Here is a 23,441-nt window from a genome sequence, read left to right on the forward strand (position 1 = left end):
CTTCATGATGAAGTGGTACAGAGGAGGATTTTGTTTGACCAAAACATTAAATCTAGGCTTGCATCTCAGATGTACCTTCTAGCAAATTGTAGCTCTTCTTTTTTTTAATAAATTAATATGATTGGAGCATTTTTAAATTTTAACCCCTTTGTAATTCTTCATTTGACTTCCTACCTGGCTGCCTATTGAAAATTAAAGTGGCCAATCAGTTTTTTCAAAACAGTAATGTCTAAGGAGTATGTGTGCCAAGCTTGGTGCTTGTTTCCAGAAATTAAGAATTGTTACAGTTACCTGCTCCACTAATCCAGAAATTGACCAAGAGACAGTCTTCCTCACCACTGAGTGATTACCATGATGACGTGTGTGTGTGAGTGAGAGTGAGAGTGGTTGTTGTAATGTTTGTTTTAAATTTTAGTCCGACTGGCATTAAAAAAAAAAGTCTGTAAACGTTTCAAATCTGTTTTCTTAAGATGTAGAAACTCTGAAAGTGACTAACCACCATTTATACGTTTATAAATTACAAGGCAAGGTAGCATATTTTGTTAAAGCAGATTAAGCATGTTTGTATAGCTCAATGTTTACATTCTATTTTTGTTGATAAACGATACCGAAAGTTCAGCGAACCCTCTGGTTACTTCAGGTGTTGGTCATTATCAGGATACTCTTCAGCCTGGCAGCAGCATTAAGTTGTATATTGTTACGTCCGACAACGACATAATAAATTCAGCGGTGTTTTGTTGTCTGTCTGTCTTTGAGCAGGATTATGTCAAAACTGCTGCACAGATTTTGATGACATTTTCAGTTCAATTTCCAGATTTCCTCCATTAAATTTTGGAGGTGATCAAGATTTCTGGATCAAGTTTCACTTTATATAGGGTTTGAAGGATTATGTCAAAACTACTTCACGGATTCTCACCAAATTTGCACCACAGATAGATATTAGGGTATGGAACACTCCACTGACTTTTGGAGGTGATACAGCTCCGGATTCTGGGTCAGGATTTCAATTTATAGGCTTTTAAGAATTACATCAATACTCCACGGATTTTGACAAAATTTTCACCACAGATAGATATTAGGCCATAGAAGACTCCATTGAATTTTGGAGTGAATCGGGATCAAGATCCCTATTCTGGATCATTTCATAAATTACGAGGATCATCTCAAATCTGCTTGATGGATCTTGACGAAACTTAAATCACATTGTGGCTATTGTACAAATGAAGACCCTGTTAGTGTTGGATATTGGGAGTGATCCGGCTCATTATGCAGGTTCTGCAGCAGAAACATCCGACATCACGATGTAAAACCAAGATCACTATGTACTTTCACCTTGTGAATTAGGTTACAACATCCTGATCAGTCAGACCATTCTGGATCAGTATGCGTTTATTGCATTGTGTTGTGGAATCTGGATCCAAGTAAAGTCCGGGTCACAATGTTAATCACATATCTTTTATTTTGAGTCCTTGTCAACCCTTGACAGATGTCAGAAATCTCTGATTGCTCTTGTTATAAATATTGTTGTAAATATCAATCTTGAGTAATATGGAGGAAATTACTCTGACTATATTTATTTCTGTATTGCCCAGCCCAATATTGATGAGTCAGAAAGCTATGACAAATAAAACAGTACTAGTCTTCTTGACAGGCTTGTTCAGCTTGTCAAGTTTGACTGCCTTATTTGGAAGGTCACATGTAAATGAATGAAACCAGGTCATTAGTGGCCTGTTTGGAAAAGTTACATTATTAATGTTCACCTTAGTCTTCATGATGTAAAGTGTGAAATTCAGATCAAAAAGAATGTTTGAGTTACACCATGTGGTAGTCATTGTTGATGACTGCAGGATTATGTCCGTTTGGGCCTCATTATCAATTTTAGCATTCCTTCATTGGTATACACTTTGTTTAAATCATCAGTGCATTTCTGAAATACTTGAGTAAAGGTTTTTGGAAGTTTTTGAGTGTTGGATTAATAAATCAGCTACTTTCTACTTCACTGCCCTTGTTTTTTTGTTTGTTTGTTTTGTTTGTTTTTTTTTTAGAACACTGCTCCATATCAACTTCCTGTCTCCTCTTATCATGGTTCTGCTGTGGGTGAAGCCCATTACCAAGGACTACATCTTGAACCCCACTCTGGGAAAGGAGAGTGTGCATTTGTAAGTAAAAGTGAAGTAAAATTGTCATTCATTGTTGATATCAACACTCAGAGCATTACAAGGTATTGATCACTGATCATTATGTGTGTAAGGTATCATTTTTACACTTGTGCACATTTAACTTTTAGAAAGTCTGTCACAGTTCATTGGATATCAGTTGTTTATACCATTGGTCGGGCAATTTGTGAATAGATACAGACCTTACGAGCAACAAGAAGCAGCTGTGGTCTGTCATGATGGTGCCAGTTGTAGAAAAAGGCTTCAGCTAGTTTGTGTACATACTGAAAGTTTGTCTTTCTGTCAAAACTTTAACAGTCTGCTAAATGTCTTATTCCAGGGGCTTCCAAACTGAGGGGATGTAGAACAGTTGTGAGGATGGCTACACCTAAGGATTTAAAATTACCGTAATTTCTGGACTATAGGGTGCACCTCTATACAGCTTTGTATATGTCCACATATTGAGCTTTTTACCGGCGACGCGTTAGTGGATGTGTGACCATATTACCAGCATGAACATCCACAAATTATCAGATACAAGGGGGTTATTTCCATTCTAATCCAGTTCCATCGTTTGCACGGTTTATTTTTCTGTAGGTAATTCGGTCACCGAGGCTTACCGTCGAGGTGGCGTCACTCCAACAGTGGTCAGAGCGCGGAGTAATCCATCAAATGTGAAAATCCATCAAATGTGAAATGGTAATTCTGTATCAGAATCCACATCAGTACTTTCGTATGGTAGCTTAAATTCACCCATTTCTGCATCATCGTCGGTACGCGACTTTCTCTTGCTCTCAGCTAACAGCACCATTATTAACATCGCGCGCGTGTCCGGTCAGGGTGCGGAGTAAATGGTAAAATGAACTGCATTTATATATTTTCCATCTGCATCAGATGCTCAAAGCACTTTGCAAATAATGCCTCACATTCACCTCGATGTGAGGGTGCTGCCATACAAGGCACTCACTACACATCAGGAGCAATAGGGGATTAAAGACCTTGCCCAAGGGCCTTTAGTGATTTTTCCAGTCAGGCTGGGATTTGAACCGCAGATCTTCTGATCTCAAGCCCAATGCCTTAACCACTAGACCACCACCTCCCCTAATAGTAATAATAATGGAGTAATACATTAAATGTGAAACGGTCAAATATTTTGCAACCTTACACCCGATATTATATGGTCTGAAATCTCACACTATTAACTAATCAGATTTGTGGAAAAAATATAATTGGATTAGAATTCTGAATAATTTGTTTTTTCAATAGTCACCAGAGATTAGTTTTCTGCATAATTATTGGGAACAGTGATGTTATTATGTATAGTGATATGTATGGAATCATGATAGTTGTTTCATGTTGTGGACCTACTGTATCGTTACACTCATGAGTACAACTTTATCTTGTGTTCAATGCAACAGGCAGTTTTGTGTGTCTACATATGTTTACATTTGTGCCCACCCTTTTTCTTAAGATGTTGCTAAAATCTTGAATATATGCAGCTTGCAAACATTGTCTGAATCAAGCTCAGATAAAATGTTCATGACAAAATTGTACATTTTATTCAAAAAGCCAGTAGTTGCATAAAGGTACATTTCCTCACATTGTCTTTTAATCTGTTGATGTCATGTATGGCAGCAGACCCCCCCCCCCCCCCCCCCCCCCCCAAAAGCTCAGACTTGTTTGTTTTTCACAAGTGAAAATGAAACAAGCTTTGGTTTTGTGCTGGAAAATAAATGTAAATGCAGCAGCAATGGCTGTATAAATTTAATTTGCAGTTCAGTGAGTTAAACAATATAATACGTTGGAAGGTGAAATAATACACATGCTGCTTTACCTGAATGAATGTGCTTTGTGTTACGATAATATCTTTTTATTTCAAAGTGTCATCTTTTGTTCTTGCATAAGTCTGAATTTGGTCATATGCTGAGTTTTGTTTAGTTGTTGGTGACCATCAAGGTTAGACTTGATTCAGGTTACACTGTCACCTTTTCTAATTGTCATTTTCTTTTCCATTCTTTTTTCCATAATAGTTTTCTCCTCAAAATCTCTGCTTTCCATCCAGAGGATAACACAGATTGATAATCGTTGCCTTCACAGACAAGCGACCCAGTCACAGTCATGTCTTTATATTTATTTTAGGATGACTGAACAAACGTATGATACATTGCGGTTATGGGCCATCCTGCTGCTGTGTGTGCTCCGGCTTGCAATGATGAGACATCATTTGCAGGCCTATCTCAACCTGGCACAGAAGGGTGTTGACCAGATGAAGAAGGAGGCAGGGCGCATTAGTACTGTTGATCTCCAGAAAATGGTAAGTTGGTTTGACAGGAAATATTTTATCCAATTGCCCAGAATGTACATATACTGAGTGAAATGTCCAACACGACAGAAAAAAATGTGCCAGTCCTGGGTATTGATTTTTGGATTGTGATTGATTGAAAGCTGACATCCACAGTGATCCTGATAACGTACACTTCGGAGAAACAGCAGGAACCTAGAATAACACTGAAATCACAACAGCTGATGCTGCTGTGATTGCTTGGTATTTTGCACCGTAGTTTTTTCTTTGACAGTCAGACGAAACTAGTAAGTTCTTTTGGCTTTTTCCCTTTTCCTTGGGGTTGCCACAGCAGATCGGATATGGATCTGCATGTTGATTTGGTTTTAAACTAGACTAAATTTTGTGTCATATTATGATACAGCAGGTTAGTGCAGACTACAAATAAGTTTGAATGCATACTATGACTCAGGAGCTTCTGGCACATGAGCAGCTGTACTCTGTACAGTCTATGTGCTGCATATGTGGGTCTGTGAGTAAAACAAAAGGTTTTACACAAAATTAAAATGTATCTCTTAACATCTTAAAACTGTCTTCTGCTGAAGAGTGGGATATTTTTGATGGGATGATGGATGCACAAAATATTTCCAGATGAGATCCTATTAAAATCCTAATATATTATTTGCAATTTGTACATGTTCAATCAAGCCTCTCTATTTTGTCACATGATAATGTCACAAGGACAAAAATGGAAATACGCATTTATGCTTTATTGTGTTATCAGTGTATCATTGATACATTCACCTCTGTATGTTTATGTTGATGCTGCAGAATAAACTCAATCAATCAATCATAAACAGTATTTTATTTACGTTTTAACAGTGCCTGCAGGAGGGCATGCATGTGCGCATACATGCGCTTTTGAAAAGGGCGGAAAAGGGCGCTGATGTCCACAAGATGTTTTGCAAATCACTCCACAGGTGTTACCAGGTTACAAATACAGCGTTTTCCGTTTTAGAAGTGTTTATTTCTCACTAGGTTTTACGTAGTATATGAGGAATGTGTTATACTTAGCCAGAAATGGTGAGTGTTGCCTGGTTTCTGCCAAAAATGAAGCCTGGCATTCATGCCAAAATGTTCAATGTTTCTCTCATCACACGAGTATTTTGTTTCTCACGGTCTGCGAGTCCTTCAGGTGTCTTTTGGTAAACTCCAGGCAGGCTGCCATGTGCCTTTTACTTAGGAGCAGCTTCCGTCTGGCCACTCTTTCATACAGGCCTGATTGGTGGATTGCTGCAGAGATTGCTGTCCTTCTGTAAGGTTCTCCTCTCCACAGAGGAAGGCTAGAGCTCTGACAGAGTGACCATTGGGTTCTTGGTCACCTCCATGACTAAGGCCCTTCTCCCCTGATTGCTCAGTTTAGACAGGCGGCCGGCTCTGGAAAGAGTCCTGGTGGATCTGAACTTCTTCCATTTACAGATGATAGAGGCCACTGTGCTCATTGAGACCAGCAGCAGAAATGTTTCTGTACCCTTCCCTGGATTTGTGCCTTGAGACAATCCTGTCTCGGAGGTCTACAGAGCATTCTTGTGACCTTGTGCTTGGTTTGTACTCTGACATGCACTGTCAACTGTGGGACCTTATATGTAGAGAGGTGTGTTCCTTTCCAAATCATGTCCAGTCAACTGAATTTACCCTATGTGTACTCCAATTAAGAAACATCTCAAGGATGATCAGTGGAAACAGGATACACCTGCGCTCAATTTTGAGCTTCATGGCAGAGGCTGTGAATACTTAATTTACTTATGTGATTTCTTATTTTTCATACATTTGCGAAAATCTCAAAAAACAAAACTTTTTTCACATTGTCATTAATGGGGCACTGTGTAAAATTTTGAGGGGAAAAAAATGAATTTTATCCATTTTTGAATAAGGCTGTAACATAAAGTGGAACAAATGCAGTTCTGTGAATGTTTTCTGGATGCACTGTATGGTTCTAGCTAAATTTGTTGCAGCTGATTTTTCAACCGTATAATTCAGAATATCTTCATAGATAAATACAGAGGAACCAATATTTAATAAAATGTCCAGCGTGAATTAATGGCAACGAAAGTGCTTTTCTTTAATTAAATAAAATACAGACCTACAATGTATGCTGGGCACATTTACTGGCACCTATCTGAATTTAAATTGATTCTTCAAACTAAATAAAACACACATATGACTCATTTATGCTTAATTGACAGTTTTCACATGACCTGAAATCATCAATGATGGTCTTAACTACATGAACATGGTTTCGAGTTTAAAGACACTGGTGCTGAGAGCTTCAGAAATGCTGTTCTTGTAATCTTGTCAAAAGGTTTCAGGGGCAGAATACTGTTAAAGGATATGTCACACCAAAATCATTTAGATTTGGGCTATTAGTGACCATCCGATGATACACCGGGATTACTTTGTGCACTTCCGTGACCGGTCTCAAAGTATATGGCATTCGCAAGAAACAGCTACAGAGACTGCCGAAAACAAAGCAGTTCTAGGGTACACATTTTTCTTTGTGTTTCCAACAGCATTTACGTAGCTTTGAGAAAAACGTCCCAGCGCATACAGTTGAATGGAATGTAGCTGCTAAAGTCAAGAACGGGGCTGCAGATTAATTGCAAAGTTTACATCAGTGTGATGTCGTGTTATAGTGACTCCTTTTTAAGTGATAAGTGTTCATTTTGATGCAGTCATGGTAAAAGGAGCAGCCGCTCTCCACTGAGAAAATTTAGTCCGCGTGCATGGCCATTTGTCATAAACGCAGCCTGTTAAAAACAGTCTGCTAGACACTGAGCTTTGTGCATGCTTATAAAGTGTTATCAGTATAACTGTGAAAAACTAAGAAATACATAAGTGTGATCAGACAGCCTGAAAAACAGCGGAGAGGTGTGCATGCTTGTCAAAACAGCGTGCTGCTCTGCACACATCAAGATCCAAAATCCGACAGACTTTCTCAAAGTAAAATAAAAATAAAGGCTGCCAGCTCCACTGAGGAGAACAAAATGCAAAAGGGGAAAACAACTGAACAAGGCACTCACCCACTTGTAGAATGATTTCTAAGATTAAATATATTAGTCCACTCCACCAAAGAAGTCCTCACGCATGGATAATGCATGCAGTCGCCAGCTGGAGAACAGTGTGCAGGTCCACTTTAAGTCCTCATGCAAGGATCACGCACGATCGCCAGCTGGAGAACAATGTCCAGGTCCACTCTTAAGTTCTCACGCACAGATCATGTGCGATTGCCAGCCGGAGAATAATGTCTGACTGCAGCTCCTCAACTTCTCTCATGATTCTGGCATGTTAGATAGAAAGTCCATTATCTCCTGAAAATAATGTCTTCTATTTTCAACATAAGAAATACATTTGCGTGTTCAGGCAGCCTGTAAAAACAGTGTTGTGGAGACATTCCACGTCCATGTTTACGGCGGCAGTAAAACAGCATCCTGTGACGCAAACGGCACACTACGTTAGGATCCAAAATCCGACAGACTCTGAAAAAGTTAAGAGTTTCGTGGTGAAGTGTGTCATTATCTCTCTGTGCATTTTCTGGACATCCGAGTCATCACTTTTGATTAAAAGTTCAGAAGGTTTGTTATCTGATGTACCAGCATTCGTTTCACTCTGTCAGCCATCGGGATGTTTCTTCTTTTTCTAAAATGTACATCACACACCAAGAAATGCAGAGAAGACCTTTTCCGAAAATGCACCTGCTAGTTCTCAGAGCGAGAGGAATAATTAGCAATAAAATACATCAGCAACCACTAATTATTAAAGCATGTGCGCGGATAGACTTACAGTCATGAATACTTTGATGTTGTGTTGCTAACTGGGACGTTAAATAATGTGCTACATGTCCTTTAAGATGCTTCCAGGACATGGAACGAAGTTTGAAAGGGATGGTGCAGTTTTTTGTTTGTTTTTTTTCCCCCTTGTGGGGGACCAGTGACACGGAACATTATGGAGTGGTACTTTCAACCTGAACTACAAACCACACATTTTGCCATGTCACTATTAAAAGAAAGGCCATACAGATATTTGCAAAAAGATTTTGTTTGACTAGAAGTTACTCAGACAACACATACATCCGCCAAGGCCACAAACTGGTGGAAAGGTCTGCTGGATCTTACACCAAAATATGTTCTGGATCATATTCTTAATAATATCCCTTATTTCTTTGGACACTTATCCATGTGCTCACCAAATTCATCCTCTCACAATGTTTTGAGTTAAATGTTGCTATGTGCTAAACATTCTTCTGAATCATAGTTCCAAAATATATTCCAGATCACTTCCAAAATTGAATCACTTCTTTCCTGGAACATTGTCTCTCATTGAATTTCATTGAAATCCATTCAGTAGTTTATGGTTTATTGTACTAAAAGACAAACACACAAATGCCAGTGAAAACATTACTTCCTAGGCAGAGGTATAATCCAGTTTTTATGAGAGAATGTTCTATCTGCAGAAGAAACTATAGTGGGGCTGTCTGAGAATGAGTTGTCTCAGTTTGTTTACAGTTGACTAAAACCATCAACCAACCTACAGTTAAACAAGTGGCAGGTTGCATCATTTTGTGGGGCCTGCTTTGCTGCCTCTGGTACTGGAGGCAATAAATGCCTCAAATAAGCGATGGAATTCAGAAGGTCACAATGATGATTTTGGAGCAAAATGTGTTGCCCACTGTCAGAACACTCCGTTTTAGAGCAAGTTATTTGGTCTTTCAACAGCAGAAGCACACAAAGCACACAACAGCACAAAAGAATTGTTGAAAAGGATGGGCTGTCTTAAACTCACCAGCAATGAGACCTGACCTAAATCCCATTGGAAAAACTTTGGAGAGCTGAAATCTTCCATTGCAAAAAGAACTCCTAAAAACCGGTGAGTGTGTGAACATCACATCATTGGAAGTGTGGCACAAACACTCAGAGGCTATTCTTGTTGCCAATAGTGAAGGGTGCCAATAATTGTATCAAAGCTACATTTTATTCACATATTAAAACATTTTTGTTGTTGTAAAATGTACATTTTGTTACATATTCTGATTATGCAAAATTGGTTCTTCTGCATTTATTTCTAAAGATAATCTGAATTGTTTACATGAAAATTTAGGGTGCCCATCATTTTGTTCAGGACTGTTATCAGTTTCTGCAATGTCAATAGTATGTTTTAATGGAGCAAATGGACATTTTTGCGATGGACTTTACACTTTTCTTCACTGAAGGATATTTATGGACCTTTCTAGGCAGAGTGAAGACAGACCATATTTAGGTGGAACTGGTCATTTTATTGAGATTATTATTTTTAAGATTTTGAATGTGACTCTACTATTGACTTCTCAATGGTTGGATCTGCTGCCATGCAAGACATTTTTTTATTTATACATTGTTTTAAAATCTTTTTTATATATTTTAATTATATACAGTAGTGTTCATAATAATAGTAGTGCTATGTAGCTAAAAAGATTAATCCAGGTTTTGAGTATATTTCTTATTGTTACATGGGAAACAAGGTACCAGTAGATTCAGTAGATTCTCACAATCCAACAAGACCAAGCATTCATGATATGCACACTCTTAAGGCTATGAAAAAAGTAGAAAAAGTAAAAAAAAAGTAGAAAAGGGGGTCTTCACAATAATAATAGCATCTGCTGTTGACGCTACAAACTCAAAACTATTATGTTCAACCTGCTTTTTTAGCAATCCTGTGAATCACTAAACTAGTATTTAGTTGTATAACCACAGTTTTTCATGATTTCTTCACATCTGCAAGGCATTAATTTTGTTGGTTTGGAACCAAGATTTTGCTTATTTACTAGTGTGCTTGGCGTCATTGTCTTGTTGAAACACCCATTTCAAGGGCATGTCCTCTTCAGCATAAGGCAACATGACCTCTTCAAGTATTTTGACATATCGAAACTGATCCATGATACCTGGTATGCGATATATAGGCCCAACACCATAGTAGGAGAAACATGCCCATATCATGATGCTTGCACCACCATGCTTCACTGTCTTCACTGTGAACTGTGGCTTGAATTCAGAGTTGGGGGGTCGTCTCACAAACTGTCTGTGGCCCTTGGACCCAAAAAGAACAATTTTACTCTCATCAATCCACAAAATATTCCTCCATTTCTCTTTAGGCCAGTTGATGTGTTCTTTGGCAAATTGTAACCTCTTCTGCACGTCTTTTATTTAACAGAGGGACTTTGTGGGGGATTCTTGCAAATAAATTAGCTTCACACAGGCGTCTTCTAACTGTCACAGCACTTACAGGTAACTCCAGACTGTCTTTGGTCATCCTGGAACTGATCAGTGGGTGAGCCTTTGCCATTCTGGTTATTCTTCTATCCATTTTGATGGTTGTTTTCCTTTTCTTCCACGCGTCTCTTTTTTTTTGTTGTTGTTGTTTTTTTCTCATTTTAAAGCATTGGAGATCATTGTAGATGAACAGCCTATAATTTTTTTGCACCTGCGTATAAATTTTCCCCTCTCCAATCAACTTTTTAATCAAACTACGCTGTTCTTCTGAACAATGTCTTGAACGTCCCATTTTCCTCAGGCTTTCAAACAGAAAAGCATGTTCAACAGGTGCTGGCTTCATCCTTAAATAGGGGACACCTGATTCACACCTGTTTGTTCCACAAAATCGACGAACTCACTGACTGAATGCCACACTACTATTATTGTGAACACCCCCTTTTCTACTTTTTTTTTTTTACTAATAGCCCAATTTCATAGCCTTAAGAGTGTGCATATCATGAATGCTTGGTCTTATTGGATTTGTGAGAACCTACTGAATCTACTGGTACCTTGTTTCCCATGTAACAATAAGAAATATACTCAAAACCTGGATTAATCTTTTTAGTCACATAGCACTACTATTATTCTGAACACTACTGTATTACAATGCATTTGTGACCTAAAGACTTTGGTAAACCCATTTCTAATACTAAAACACTTTGTCCACATGAATGAAGGTGTATTTTCACAAAATATTTGAAGGCTTTTTGAAAAACCTGAGCCAAATTATTTCCATATGTAGTGTTATAGACAGTGTGTGTCACATTCTGAAAGCTGAGATTCCTCTGAACCTTTTGACATGGGTAATACACCTCTAACAATGGTAAATGCTGTATGACAGCCAACAATATACTCATAAAATGAAATTACATATTTTAATTTTGGATATTTATTATACACTAAGGCGGCATGGTGGAGTAGTGGTTAGCACTGTTGCCTCACAGCAAGAAGCTTGTAGTTGTTATCTTCCTGTGTGGAGTTTGCATGCTACCCCGGGGTTTTCGTGGAATGCCTCTGGATGGCTTTCTCCCACTTCCAAAGATAAGCAGGTTACATGAATTGGAACCATTAAATTGGCAGTTTAAAAATTGGCATCCTGTCTAAGGTATACCCTGTCTCTTGCCCTATGACTAGCGTGCCTTGATAGAGAGAGCTGCGACATGACGAGTCGAAAAAAATCGGTCACGTGACTCATGGTGCCATCTTGGGTTAAAAATAGCATTCGCTGTTAATCTGTCTGCATGGAAATCCAGCTTTTTTTTTCTTTTTTTTTTATTCGCTGATAATGCCAGGTTGCTGTGCATTTGGAGGCACAAATAGACACAACAAGGGCTTCACGATGTACAGATTCCCTTCAGATCCGAACAGAAGAAAAATTTGAGAAAATAAAGTCAGCTGTGTGGGATTGAAGCCGACATCATCATCAAAGCTTTGAAAGGTAAATTTATTGTTCAGTCCCATGTACAGTAAAACTCGCTGAAACTGTTATCATATAAACCAGATATTCGCAGTCACCGGACAGAAAAGTCCCATAGTTTTTGTATTGTTTTCCATGTAATAAACACCGTATATAACAGATTTTGTACAGTGGATTTTTCACTCACCTCGGATAAAATGTTTCATCCGATTGCAGTGTATTTTCATTAAACCTCTCGCGTGTGGGACCGGAGTCATTTCCATGATTAAAAGCCAGACTTTTTTTTTTTACACCATGCTCAGACTTGGACCTGCGCAGTGCGCACTGCGCAGTGCAAGCAGCAAACACGTTGCTGCTTTTACATTTTGATAATGGATCAAATACATCTGGCAGAAAAAAAGTTTTCAGAGGAAATCTTGATCTGATCATTAAATGAGGCTCACATCCCGATTCAGGATTCGCCGTAGATGTTTGGCGCCTGCTGACTGTAACTAATCCGTGACATACATATGGCTTACATCGGTTAAATGTCCCATCTGATTGCAGTGTATTTCCATTAAAAACCCAGAGCAGTCTGGACGTGCAGAGGTACAAATTAAAGTTTAGCTCTGACACTCTCCAATTTGACTAAAGTGGTACCGGAGTCATTTCTGTGATTAAAAGTCCGACAGTTTCGGTTTTTCAAACCGTGTTCAGACTGGGACCTGAAGCCTGATGTGCACCTGTTAAATCGGACACAAACGGCTGTGATTTGACACGTTTCTGCTTTCAATCCTTCGTCTCCCATTATATTGTAACAGTTTTTATAGTGCGCATGCTGATAAATGGATCAGAAATATCCACACATTTACAACATGAAGTTGGTAAATGAGGAAATCGTACTGGCGAAAGTGAGGTGAAGATTGTAGAAAGAAAAGCTTGTTGAGGGTCAAATTAGTCCAGAATAAAGCATAATCCAGAGACTGAGATCTTTATAGCTGTCACGCACATCATTGCATGACAGAAGTTACAGAGCTGTAACTGCATAAAACAGGCTTTAAATTAAATAAATCATCGTAATTGTATGTAAATTTGATAGCTTAACTATTTTTAGATTTATTTTGATAGCACCTGTATCTGGATGTGTTGCTGTATGGGGTGAAATGATTTTAAAAACGTTGAAAACATTAAGAGAGAATGAATGATTATTACACCGATGTAAAATTTTCTTCATATATGACACTACCTTTGTGAGCCAAAGACTTTGGTAAACCCATTTCTGCCACCAAAACAGTTCACCCACATGAATAAAGGTATAGTTTATAATGTTTGAAAGAATTTTTCTAAAAATGTATTTCATTTTGATCAGATTAAGAGCCAGTTTATTTCAATAAACAGTGTTCTCAGCAGATGAGTGACACATATTCATAAAGCTGAGATTGTTCTGAATATTTTGATATGCAACACATGGCCATTTTGCTTTTTAAAAGGACCTTAAAGTGTAGGTGACACATAATGCCATGTTTTCATTAATATTTAAGACTAAAATTAAACAACAGTTTGAAATTTATCCTTTCCTGGTGCGCATTTCTTGAAGAGATAAATATTCAGATTTTGAACTGCGTGCCACTAAAATCCAGGAACTTCCCGGCGTGCCGACATTGGACAAAAAGGAGGAGGAAGGGGAGGTGATGGTCTAGTGGTTAAGGTGTTGGGCTTGAAACCAGAATATCCTCTGTTCAAATCTCAGTCTGACTGGAAAACCTTGGGCAAGGTCTTTAATCCCCCATTGCTCCCGGTGTGTGGTGAGCGCCTTGTATGGCAACACCCTCACATCGGGGTGAATGTGAGGTATTATTTGTAAAGCGCTTTGAGTGTCTGATGCAGATGGAAAAGCGCTATATAAATGCAGTCCATTTACCATTTAATTGCCCCATTAATTTATGGATTTTTACAGACTACTGACAGCCCCATGGTTTGGGTCGCAGTTGCACCATGATTTCGGTGTCAGATTGGTTTCTTTTCGCCGGCAGAATGGCAGGTGGAACACTTGTATTGACAAGTGCGTAACTGTACGGAGTCCCTGGCTTCTCCACTCCACACAGAGACAAAACTAGATCTTCAGATTATCCCATGATCCAGAAAACAATAAAATAATGTCGTTGCATGCAGACTGAGATGTTATGAGGTGCTGGCAGTCTTTTTCTTGCAACGCAAAGCCGCTCGTTAACAGAGCAGCTTTGCGCAAAGCAGCTCGTTAACAACATGGCAATCAGCCGCAATAACTGATTACAGCTGGTGATGGAACCTGGCACCAAAGTGGCAACAAATGGAGTTTTCTTCAACAAGGGCAGAAGGAATTTATTTATTTTTCAGATATGGTTTTGTAAAGGTGGATAAGTTTAAAGAAGAGCTCACTGAAATGGACAGGCAAGAAGACTATATATTTACTTTTTGTGTGAATGGTTTTAATATTTAATAATAACGTATTCGAGGACAACAATATTTATTTTAAAAATAGCTGATATTTTCAGTCCCTCATGTCATTTTTCAGATTTGAAATTGTTTCTAAGAGAAAAAAACAAATAAAAAAATCCACACTTCCTCATTTTTTTCTAACTTCACAGACAGTAAAACCACAGCAGCTTCAGAAACACCTTCAGACTGGACTTAAAAAAAAAAAAAAAACAAAAAAAAAAAAAAAACTAAAAGCTCCACACGAGGAAAAAAAAAAAATCATCCTCCAGTCTGGACTTAAAAAAAAAAAAAAAGCTCAACACTACAAAAAAAATATAGTTCAAAAACAGCTCGACCTCTGCCGTATTTACAATTGATTTGGGCTTGAATCAGCAGGTGCCGTTCTGGTGATGACGTAGCAACAATATGGCCACGGCTGAGGGCTGAACGGAGCTGAAATAAAGCGCAGGCTTCAGATAGCTGTTGTTTATCCTTCACCTGCGCACAGGCTCGGACTGATAATCTGTGATTTTGGGCATTTGCCCGGTGGGCCGCTTCACGTTTAGACGTGCGTGGGCCGGCCCTCCCATATTTATAGAGATTATGGAAATATACAGTGTTCTCGAACCGCGCGCTGCTGTCAACACGAGGAAAGTCTGTGATCGGTGAAGCTACAGCATTTAATCGGCGCAGCTGCAGAACCACTTCCTGAATTTGTGTCAAAATAAAAGTTCTGTAGTGTTTCATACATGGCGCAGTCTTATTCTAGGTTTCAGTTTTGTTTCCGTTTGATCACACAACGGAGACTTACATCGAGCACAATGATTGACATGACCAACAGCCAATGACAATTGGAGAAGCATACAGGGTGGCCAATCAGATTGCAAGAAGAGCAGGCGGCCGCTCCCGCCCCTGCGAATGGACTGAGTCCTCGGCGCCTGGACTTCTCTCTGCTCTCCTACTGATTACAAGGTTGGAATCATTTCGTTTATCCTAATTAACTGTGCTTTATTTTTTTAATCTTTAAATGCAACAGCTACGGACTTCAGCTCCTTAATTTACACACACACACACACACACTTTGGAGACACAGAAACATTTTGTCCGCTTGTGTGCCGCTTTTGCTTCCGTTTTGTCAGACCCGGCGCCAGAAAAAAATATATATATTAAGGGGGCGATGAGTTTATCATTTCTTTGCAGCACCTCTCGAGCTCCATCAGGTTGGGTGGAGCGTCAGTGCACAGCCATGTTCAGATCTGCCCTTACATGTTCAATCGGATTCAGGTCTGGGCTCTGCCTGGGCCACTCAAGGACATGTTAGGAGTTGCCCGAGTCTGATGTCAAGAGCGCTCTGGAGCAGGTTTTCATCCTGGATGTCTGTGTACATTGCTGCACTCATCTTTCCCTCAATCCTGACTAGACTGACTGATGCTGCCACCATCATGCTTCACTGTAGGGATGGTGCCTGGTTTCCTCCAAACATGACACCTGACATTCATACCAAAGAGTTCAATCTTTGTCTCATCAGACCAGAGAATTTTGTTTCTATTGTCTGAGAGTCCTTCAGGTGGCTTCCATCTGGCCACTCTACCATACAGGCCTGATTGGTGGATTGCTGTAGAGATGGATGTCCTTCTGGAAAGTTCTTCTCTCCACAGAGGAATGCTGGAGCTCTAAGAGAGTGACCATTGGGTTCTTGGTCATCTCCCCGACTAAAGCCCCGTTTACACATAGATGGTTTTGTCGGCGGGTAGTATGTAGACCGAAGTTCGCGGTAGTTCCGGCTGTTTTCGCGGTGAAAAGGGGGCGGAGCATTTCGCCGGCGTTTTGACCGCCGTACTATCCGCAAATACGCGGATAAAACGCTGCTAAATCCGCTGAATAAAGCGGCGTTTTGACGCCGTAGCATCCGGCGCACATCAGGCAACGGGAGTTAATACCCAGTTGTATCCTTTACAATCGCAGGTTAAGACGCGCGTGAGAACGGCGGTGTTCTGCCGCCGATAATGCCCTGTGTACCGCTGGTTAATACCCAGGTTTTTATCCAGGCAAATCCTGCGTTACTCCAGGATCTTTTGCGTATAGGCACCGCCCCCAGAGTACAATAGGCTGAAGCAGCAGGAATACATGCCTCTGTCACTGCAGGGTGAGGGAGATCATCTTCAGCCTTTTCTTCTCCTTCCTTTCCCCCTCCTCAACGTGTTGCTCCGTCTCCACCACAGGCCTCCCCTCTGCTTCTGAACCAGACCGCTTGGTTTCCTTCTTCTTGCTTAAGTCCTTGCCGCTGCCAATTTTCTGGCATACTGGAGCTTCTCTGCAAAAATATCTGGAGCTGGCCGCGAGTGAGAGGCCTGCATGCAGCGCGCAAGCGTTTTTATACTGACCGCCGCCTATCGGCCGTTTGGAATGCCGTTTTAACCAGGAGGTGGCGTTTAGAACGGCGTACTGTCCGCTAGCGCCACTGTTTTGTCTGCCTCTGTCGCCGGTTAAAACGCCGTTGAGGACGCCGATGTGGGCTCTGTCGGCGTTTTACACGCCGTTGGTTAGGGATACAATGCCGGCTGCCAATTACGGTGGTGTAAACTGCGGCACTACAGGAAGGGGCAGGATGAAATGGCGATTAAAAAGTATCAAACGCCGTTGTTCGCGTTGTCTCCGTCGTCACGCGAATTCTCCGGGAGCGGAATTATTCGACATGTTGAATAATTTTTTCGACGATTCCCGGTAAAGCCAGAACTAAGCCATGCCCCCTAGTGCCGGCGTTAACAACGGCGTTTGATCCTTAAGACAGCCAAAAACCCTTCCGGGACGCTTCCGGGAGCTCTTACCGTCTATGTGTAAACGGGGCTTAAGGCCCTTCTTCCCTGATCACTCAGGCTAGAGGGGGTGCCAGCCCTAGGAAGAATCCTGGTAGAGCCAATCTTCTTCCATTTATGGATGATGGAGGCCACTGTAATCACTGGGACCTTCAAAGCAGCAAATTTGTTTTTGTACCTTTCACCAGATTTGTGCTGGCAGACAATCCTGTCTCAGAGGTCTGCAGACAATTCCTTTGACTTAATGCTTGGTTAGTGCTCTGACATACACTGTAGTGGTGCAGCTAAGCTCAAACTTCCATAACAAATGTTAATTTTGTGACTAAAACAGCAAATTTGGAACACGCATTCTAAATTAAGTAATGTTCATTTTCAGATGTGGAATTATCCTGTAGCTGACCACTTATGACCTACAAGGGTCAATGAATAATTACACAGGGTCAAAATTTAAAATGTGTGTGCCAAATTTCATGTTTTAGTCACAAAATGCACAATCATTTTACCTATCTGCTGCACTACTGTCAACTGTGGGACAGTAGTGCCAGGTGACTCAGAACAAACGGGAGCAGTCGAAAGGACAACAACTGTACGTCAGGAAGGGAAACCAGCATAACATTTGTGCCAAATAAACATGGAGATGCACAGCAGATGTGCTGTGGTGACCCAGAGTGAAAAGGAAAGAAGCTGTAAAATTAAGTCATACAAACAGTTTGGTAAATCTGTCTGGAGTAGGCAGTTCTCAAAAACCGAGTGAGAATTGAGGGAAGAGAGACTATTGAGGTGAAAACACATGATGACAATGGAGGAGTTCATGTGATTGGAGAAAGTAGAGAGTGCACATTTGCCTGCATGCTTTGCCTGTTTCATCACCAGTCACAGCCTCATGGTTGACTGGAGTAGAAAAAGGATTTTCATTCAACAAAACAGATACAATCTAGGCTTAAGTGTCCTGTGTGCCTTCTCACAAAAAGTTACTAAAATTTTAATGTTATTTTAAAGAAAATCCTTCTCTATGCCAATCAACTGGTGATGCACCACAAAGTGGAAGAAGCCAAAAGCAACTATTAAATTAATCAGACACAATATTTTATCTGTTTCAGGTTATATTTGGAGGAACAAGGAAACACCAACTATTTTTATTGCTTTTGAAAAGAAGCAACACATTTTAATTTTTTTTTTTGCTTTCATATTTCAGGTTGCACGTGTTTTTTATTACTTGTGTGTCATTGCACTACAGTATGTGGCACCTCTGGTGATGCTGCTGCATACAACTTTGCTGCTAAAAACTTTAGGTAAGAATTTTACTCATTAGTTCTCCAGGTTAAGCTCCATTCACTCGGCACACGGCGATAGCTGGATGAAGGATAAAAAGGTCAAAAATAGGACGAAAGATCCTGCATTCTTCCCATCACTGCAAATCAAGCAAGCTCAAACAGAACGAAAGAAAAACGAAGTGAACATCGACCTAAAAGCTTTAATTGAAATCAAAATGAAACATTTACGATGACACAGAGCACAGCCAGCCTTGTCCTCTTTTCCACAGTACTTGCAGGTGCGAGACTTTGTCTTGACAACAAGTTTTGTTTGTCTTCACATTCTGAGTTCCTGAAACATGCTTAAATAGTTAAAGTAGTTCTTAATGCTATGGTTTCTATATGAAAACATTGCTTTTTCATCCAAAAAACGAACAATTTAATAGCGATACAAGAATGTTTCGTTCAGCTTGTCGAAGCTTTAGTTATATACTCAACAAAAATATAAACGCAACACTTTTGGTTTTGCTCCCATTTTGTATGAGATGAACTCAAAGATCTAAAACTTTTTCCACATACACAATATCACCATTTCCCTCAAATATTGTTCACAAACCAGTCTAAATCTGAGCACTTCTCTTTTGCTGAGATAATCCATCCCACCTCACAGGTGTGCCATATCAAGATGCTGATTAGACACCATGATTAGTGCACAGGTGTGCCTTAGACTGTCCACAATAAAAGGCCACTCTGAAAGGTGCAGTTTTGTTTTATGGGGGGGGGGGATACCAGTCAGTATCTGGTGTGACCACCATTTGCCTCATGCAGTGCAACACATCTCCTTCGCATAGAGTTGATCAGGTTGTCAATTGTGGCCTGTGGAATGTTGGTCCACTCCTCTTCAATGGCTGTGCGAAGTTGCTGGATATTGGCAGGAACTGGTACACGCTGTCGTATACGCCGGTCCAGAGCATCCCAAACATGCTCAATGGGTGACATGTCCGGTGACTATGCCGGCCATGCAAGAACTGGGACATTTTCAGCTTCCAAGAATTGTGTACAGATCCTTGCAACATGGGGCCGTGCATTATCCTGCTGCAACATGAGGTGATGTTCTTGGATGTATGGCACAACAATGGGCCTCAGGATCTCGCCATGTTATCTCTGTGCATTCAAAACTTCCATCAATAAAATGCACCTGTGTTCTTCGTCCATAACAGACGCCTGCCCATACCATAACCCCACCGCCACCATGGGCCACTCGATCCACAACATTGACATCAGAAAACCGCTCACCCACACAACGCCACACACGCTGTCTGCCATCTGCCCTGGACAGTGTGAACCGGGATTCATCCGTGAAGAGAACACCTCTCCAACGTGCCAAACACCAGCGAATGTGAGCATTTGCCCACTCAATTTGGTTACGACGACGAACTGGAGCCAGGTCGAGACCCCGATGAGGACGACGAGCATGCAGATGAGCTTCCCTGAGACGGTTTCTGACAGTTTGTGCAGAAATTCTTTGGTTATGCAAACTGATTGTTTCAGCAGCTGTCCGAGTGGCTGGTCTCAGACGATCTTGGCGGTGAACATGCTGGATGTGGAGATCCTGGGCTGGTGTGGTTACACGTGGTCTGCGGTTATGAGGCTGGTTGGATGTACTGCCAAATTCTCTGAAACGCCTTTGGAGACGGCTTATGGTAGAGAAATGAACATTCAATACACGAGGAACAGCTCTGGTTGACATTCCTACTGTCAGCATGCCATTTGCACGCTCCCTCAAATCTTGCGACATCTGTGGCATTGTGCTGTGTGATAAAACTGCACCTTTCAGAGTGGCCTTTTATTGTGGGCAGTCTAAGGCACACCTGTGCACTAATCATGGTGTCTAATCAGCATCTTGGTATGGCACACCTGTGAGGTGGGATGGATTATCTCAGCAAAGGAGAAGTTCTCACTATCACAGATTTAGACTGGTTTGTGAACAATATTTGAGGGAAATGGTGATATTGTGTATGTGGAAAAAGTTTTAGATCTTTGAGTTCATCTCATACAAAATGGGAGCAAAACCAAAAGTGTTGCATTTATATTTTTGTTGAGTGTAGATTCATTCAGATATCGTTGCGTTGGTCAACCTTTGTTCAAGATGTTGGACTTGGGAGGTTGAACGAAATTGGACAAAAGTCAAACAAAATGCTAACATTACGAAAACTAAGCAAATGATAAGAAACCATCAAGAACAAAAGCAAAACAAAATATGGGCAAATTGAGTTTGTTGGCAGTACTTGTATTCATTCAAATTTTTCTACAGTTTAGAAATTCTGGTGAAGTGCCATCTGCAGAAACAAAGCTGAATGAAGGTTAAATGATGCCTCAGAAAGTCAACAAAGGTCTAGATTTGTTGTTTTGCTTGGGCTTCATTGTCCTTTGTTGGTGCCGTGTGACCGGGGCTGTAGCATTAATGTACGACTCCATTATTTAAGTCATTTTGACAGTGATTTTAATTTTTTTTACAGGTGGATACTCCTGGGTGGTCTACCCTGAAGAAGACCTGCCCTGTACCCAAGAAATGTACTCAGCACCCGCAACAGAGCCTACCCCCCCAGTGGTGGGAGCAGGTGCCCGTTTGTCAGTCGCTCAGCTGTCAGTAGCCCTGGGAGGCCTGCAGACAGTTTTCAGCCCATTACTTTTCCGTGGGCTCTTCTCTTTTTTTATTTGGTGGATTGCTGCCTGCCTTTTCTCCACATCTCTGTTTGGTCTCTTCTACCATCAGTATCTCATGGCAGCATAGCGCTGCCAGATGAGCACTGACAGACAGACTTGTACTTGGAAAGGACCGTGCGGGACAACAGAGGTCTATTAAAAACATTGCTCCACAACTACTCTTCCCACTGACCACATCATAATAACTGAGCATATTATCCAAGCTCCCTGTTCAACATCAGTGCTTCCACCACAGATCACTTTGTGAACTCTTGTCATTGTTTTTACATCTAGACCACTGCTTTTTATTAGGACTAGTTTCTGGGTTAACAATAATTTTGATGCTGTTAATCTGACACTGAAAGGACAATTTGGACATTTGATTTTTATTAAATTTTACTGAGGTGAAACTCTATGTCATAGCTACTGATTACTACACACTATAGGAAAGATGCAGTGCTAACCAATTTAGAATCTTAAAATAAATTTAGTTTTTAATGTATAGTAATTCTGATCAAACATCAAGAGCCTTGATATCACAACCATATTTTAGATCATTTAAGCCCTAAATACACACTTTTAGCAAAATGATTACGAATCACTTGTTTGCGATGGACTTGGTTTTCAATATTTCACTTATGTTAATGTTTTTGGTTGATACCTGTGTACTACCTGGACACTGGGGGGAAAAAATCCTAGAAATATTTATATGGCACCTAAATAGATCCTTGTCATTGGATTGGTTGATTGTGTATGACGTGACTTTTTTTTCCCCCCATTGTATGAGCGACGTGGTGTACCGTGCGGTTTGGTTCAATTTACTGTGTATTTTTGTCCCATACATTTAGCTCTATTGAACGACAATTACTTTTCTTGAAACTGCTTCCATGATATGATAAAGCTAAACCCCATAGTTGCAGTGCTCATGGAGATATCTTTAGTGGTTGTAGAAGTGTTTTTTTTTGCTGGATTGAGGAAAACAAACGTGTTTCCACCTCAGTGGCGCTGGCTAAGGTGTGTTGAGGAATTGCCTGCAGGGCAGAGTCAACTACTGGATGGACACAGACAGCTCTGTACTCTGCTGCTGTCCCCTCCCTATTCCAAGAAGAAACACCTGTCTCATTTTCAGTAAAATATCAAGTGACACGAATCTATTTCAGTGGCATACAAAACAAATAATTGTTTACGATTCTTGCAATAGAAAAAAATTTTTTTTCACTTTGTGAATGGTATGTTCCATCTTTTATCTCATGCAAATATTCTTACCATCGCAGTCAGAAGCATTATTTGTGTAACATTCCAGTCAGTATGTCAGTCCATGCTGGTGATGTAACTTCACCACCATTTGGGTTACAGAAAAAAAAAAAAAAAAAACTTCATGTTAGCTAAAACTGCTTTCATCTTACATCTGCAGACTGATATGCCAGTTTTTAGCCCCTTGTTTATTATGTGGTCAAAAAAAATAAATAAATACAATTTTTGTGTATATAGACGACACAAAAAATAACAAAAAACTGTGGAAAGAGTATTAAAAGTGGTGAAATAAGGACCAGTGCTTCTTTGATGGAGTAAGAAAGAGAAGCCGTCTGGAAATGGGAAATGTTCCCGGAGCTGTCGGCTGATCACAGCTGTCACCTGAACAACGTACGCAGAGCCGCACCTGAGGGAAAACAAGAGGAGACGTTAAACAATTAATTGACTTGAAACTGACATATAAGCATATCTAAATGAACTTTCCAGAAAAACAAACAGGTCTGGAGTGAAAGGCATTCTGACAGATTTGTGAAGTTAATTTGCATTGTAACCATGCTGGTTTAAACTGAGCCATTTTTAATTTTGGTGTGGATGAGAGGATTTCAAAAAGAGATTTGAAAGTAACATGCTTAAGGGAGGACGGCACATTAATGCTCAGTCAGAGTTTATGCTCATCTGTGTCAATAGGACATGCATGAGGTGCACTGGGATCACAATGACAGGATATCAATTCTTGATAAACTGCCTTTATGCCCTTTCACATAGAGTAGTGTTCAGA

The 23,441-nt window shown here is 40.3% G+C and overlaps 1 protein-coding gene across 2 annotated transcripts in view; it reads left to right on the top strand.

Moving 5' to 3' along the window:
• The window catches only part of tmem161b (transmembrane protein 161B), an 87,924-nt gene extending 65,059 nt beyond the window's left edge, over positions 1-22,865 (top strand). For both annotated transcript variants that reach the window (XM_034170090.1, XM_034170091.1), the window contains exons 9-12: positions 2,046-2,159; positions 4,296-4,470; positions 18,646-18,742; positions 21,223-22,865. In XM_034170090.1, the coding sequence (XP_034025981.1) occupies positions 2,046-2,159; positions 4,296-4,470; positions 18,646-18,742; positions 21,223-21,497 (661 nt within the window). In that variant the 3' untranslated portion in view covers positions 21,498-22,865. The remainder of the gene's footprint in view (positions 1-2,045; positions 2,160-4,295; positions 4,471-18,645; positions 18,743-21,222) is intronic.
• Positions 22,866-23,441: the final 576 nt, after the last annotated feature.

This window comes from Thalassophryne amazonica, chromosome 5 (assembly GCF_902500255.1).
Source record: "Thalassophryne amazonica chromosome 5, fThaAma1.1, whole genome shotgun sequence".
NCBI classification, from domain to species: Eukaryota; Metazoa; Chordata; class Actinopteri; order Batrachoidiformes; family Batrachoididae; genus Thalassophryne; species Thalassophryne amazonica.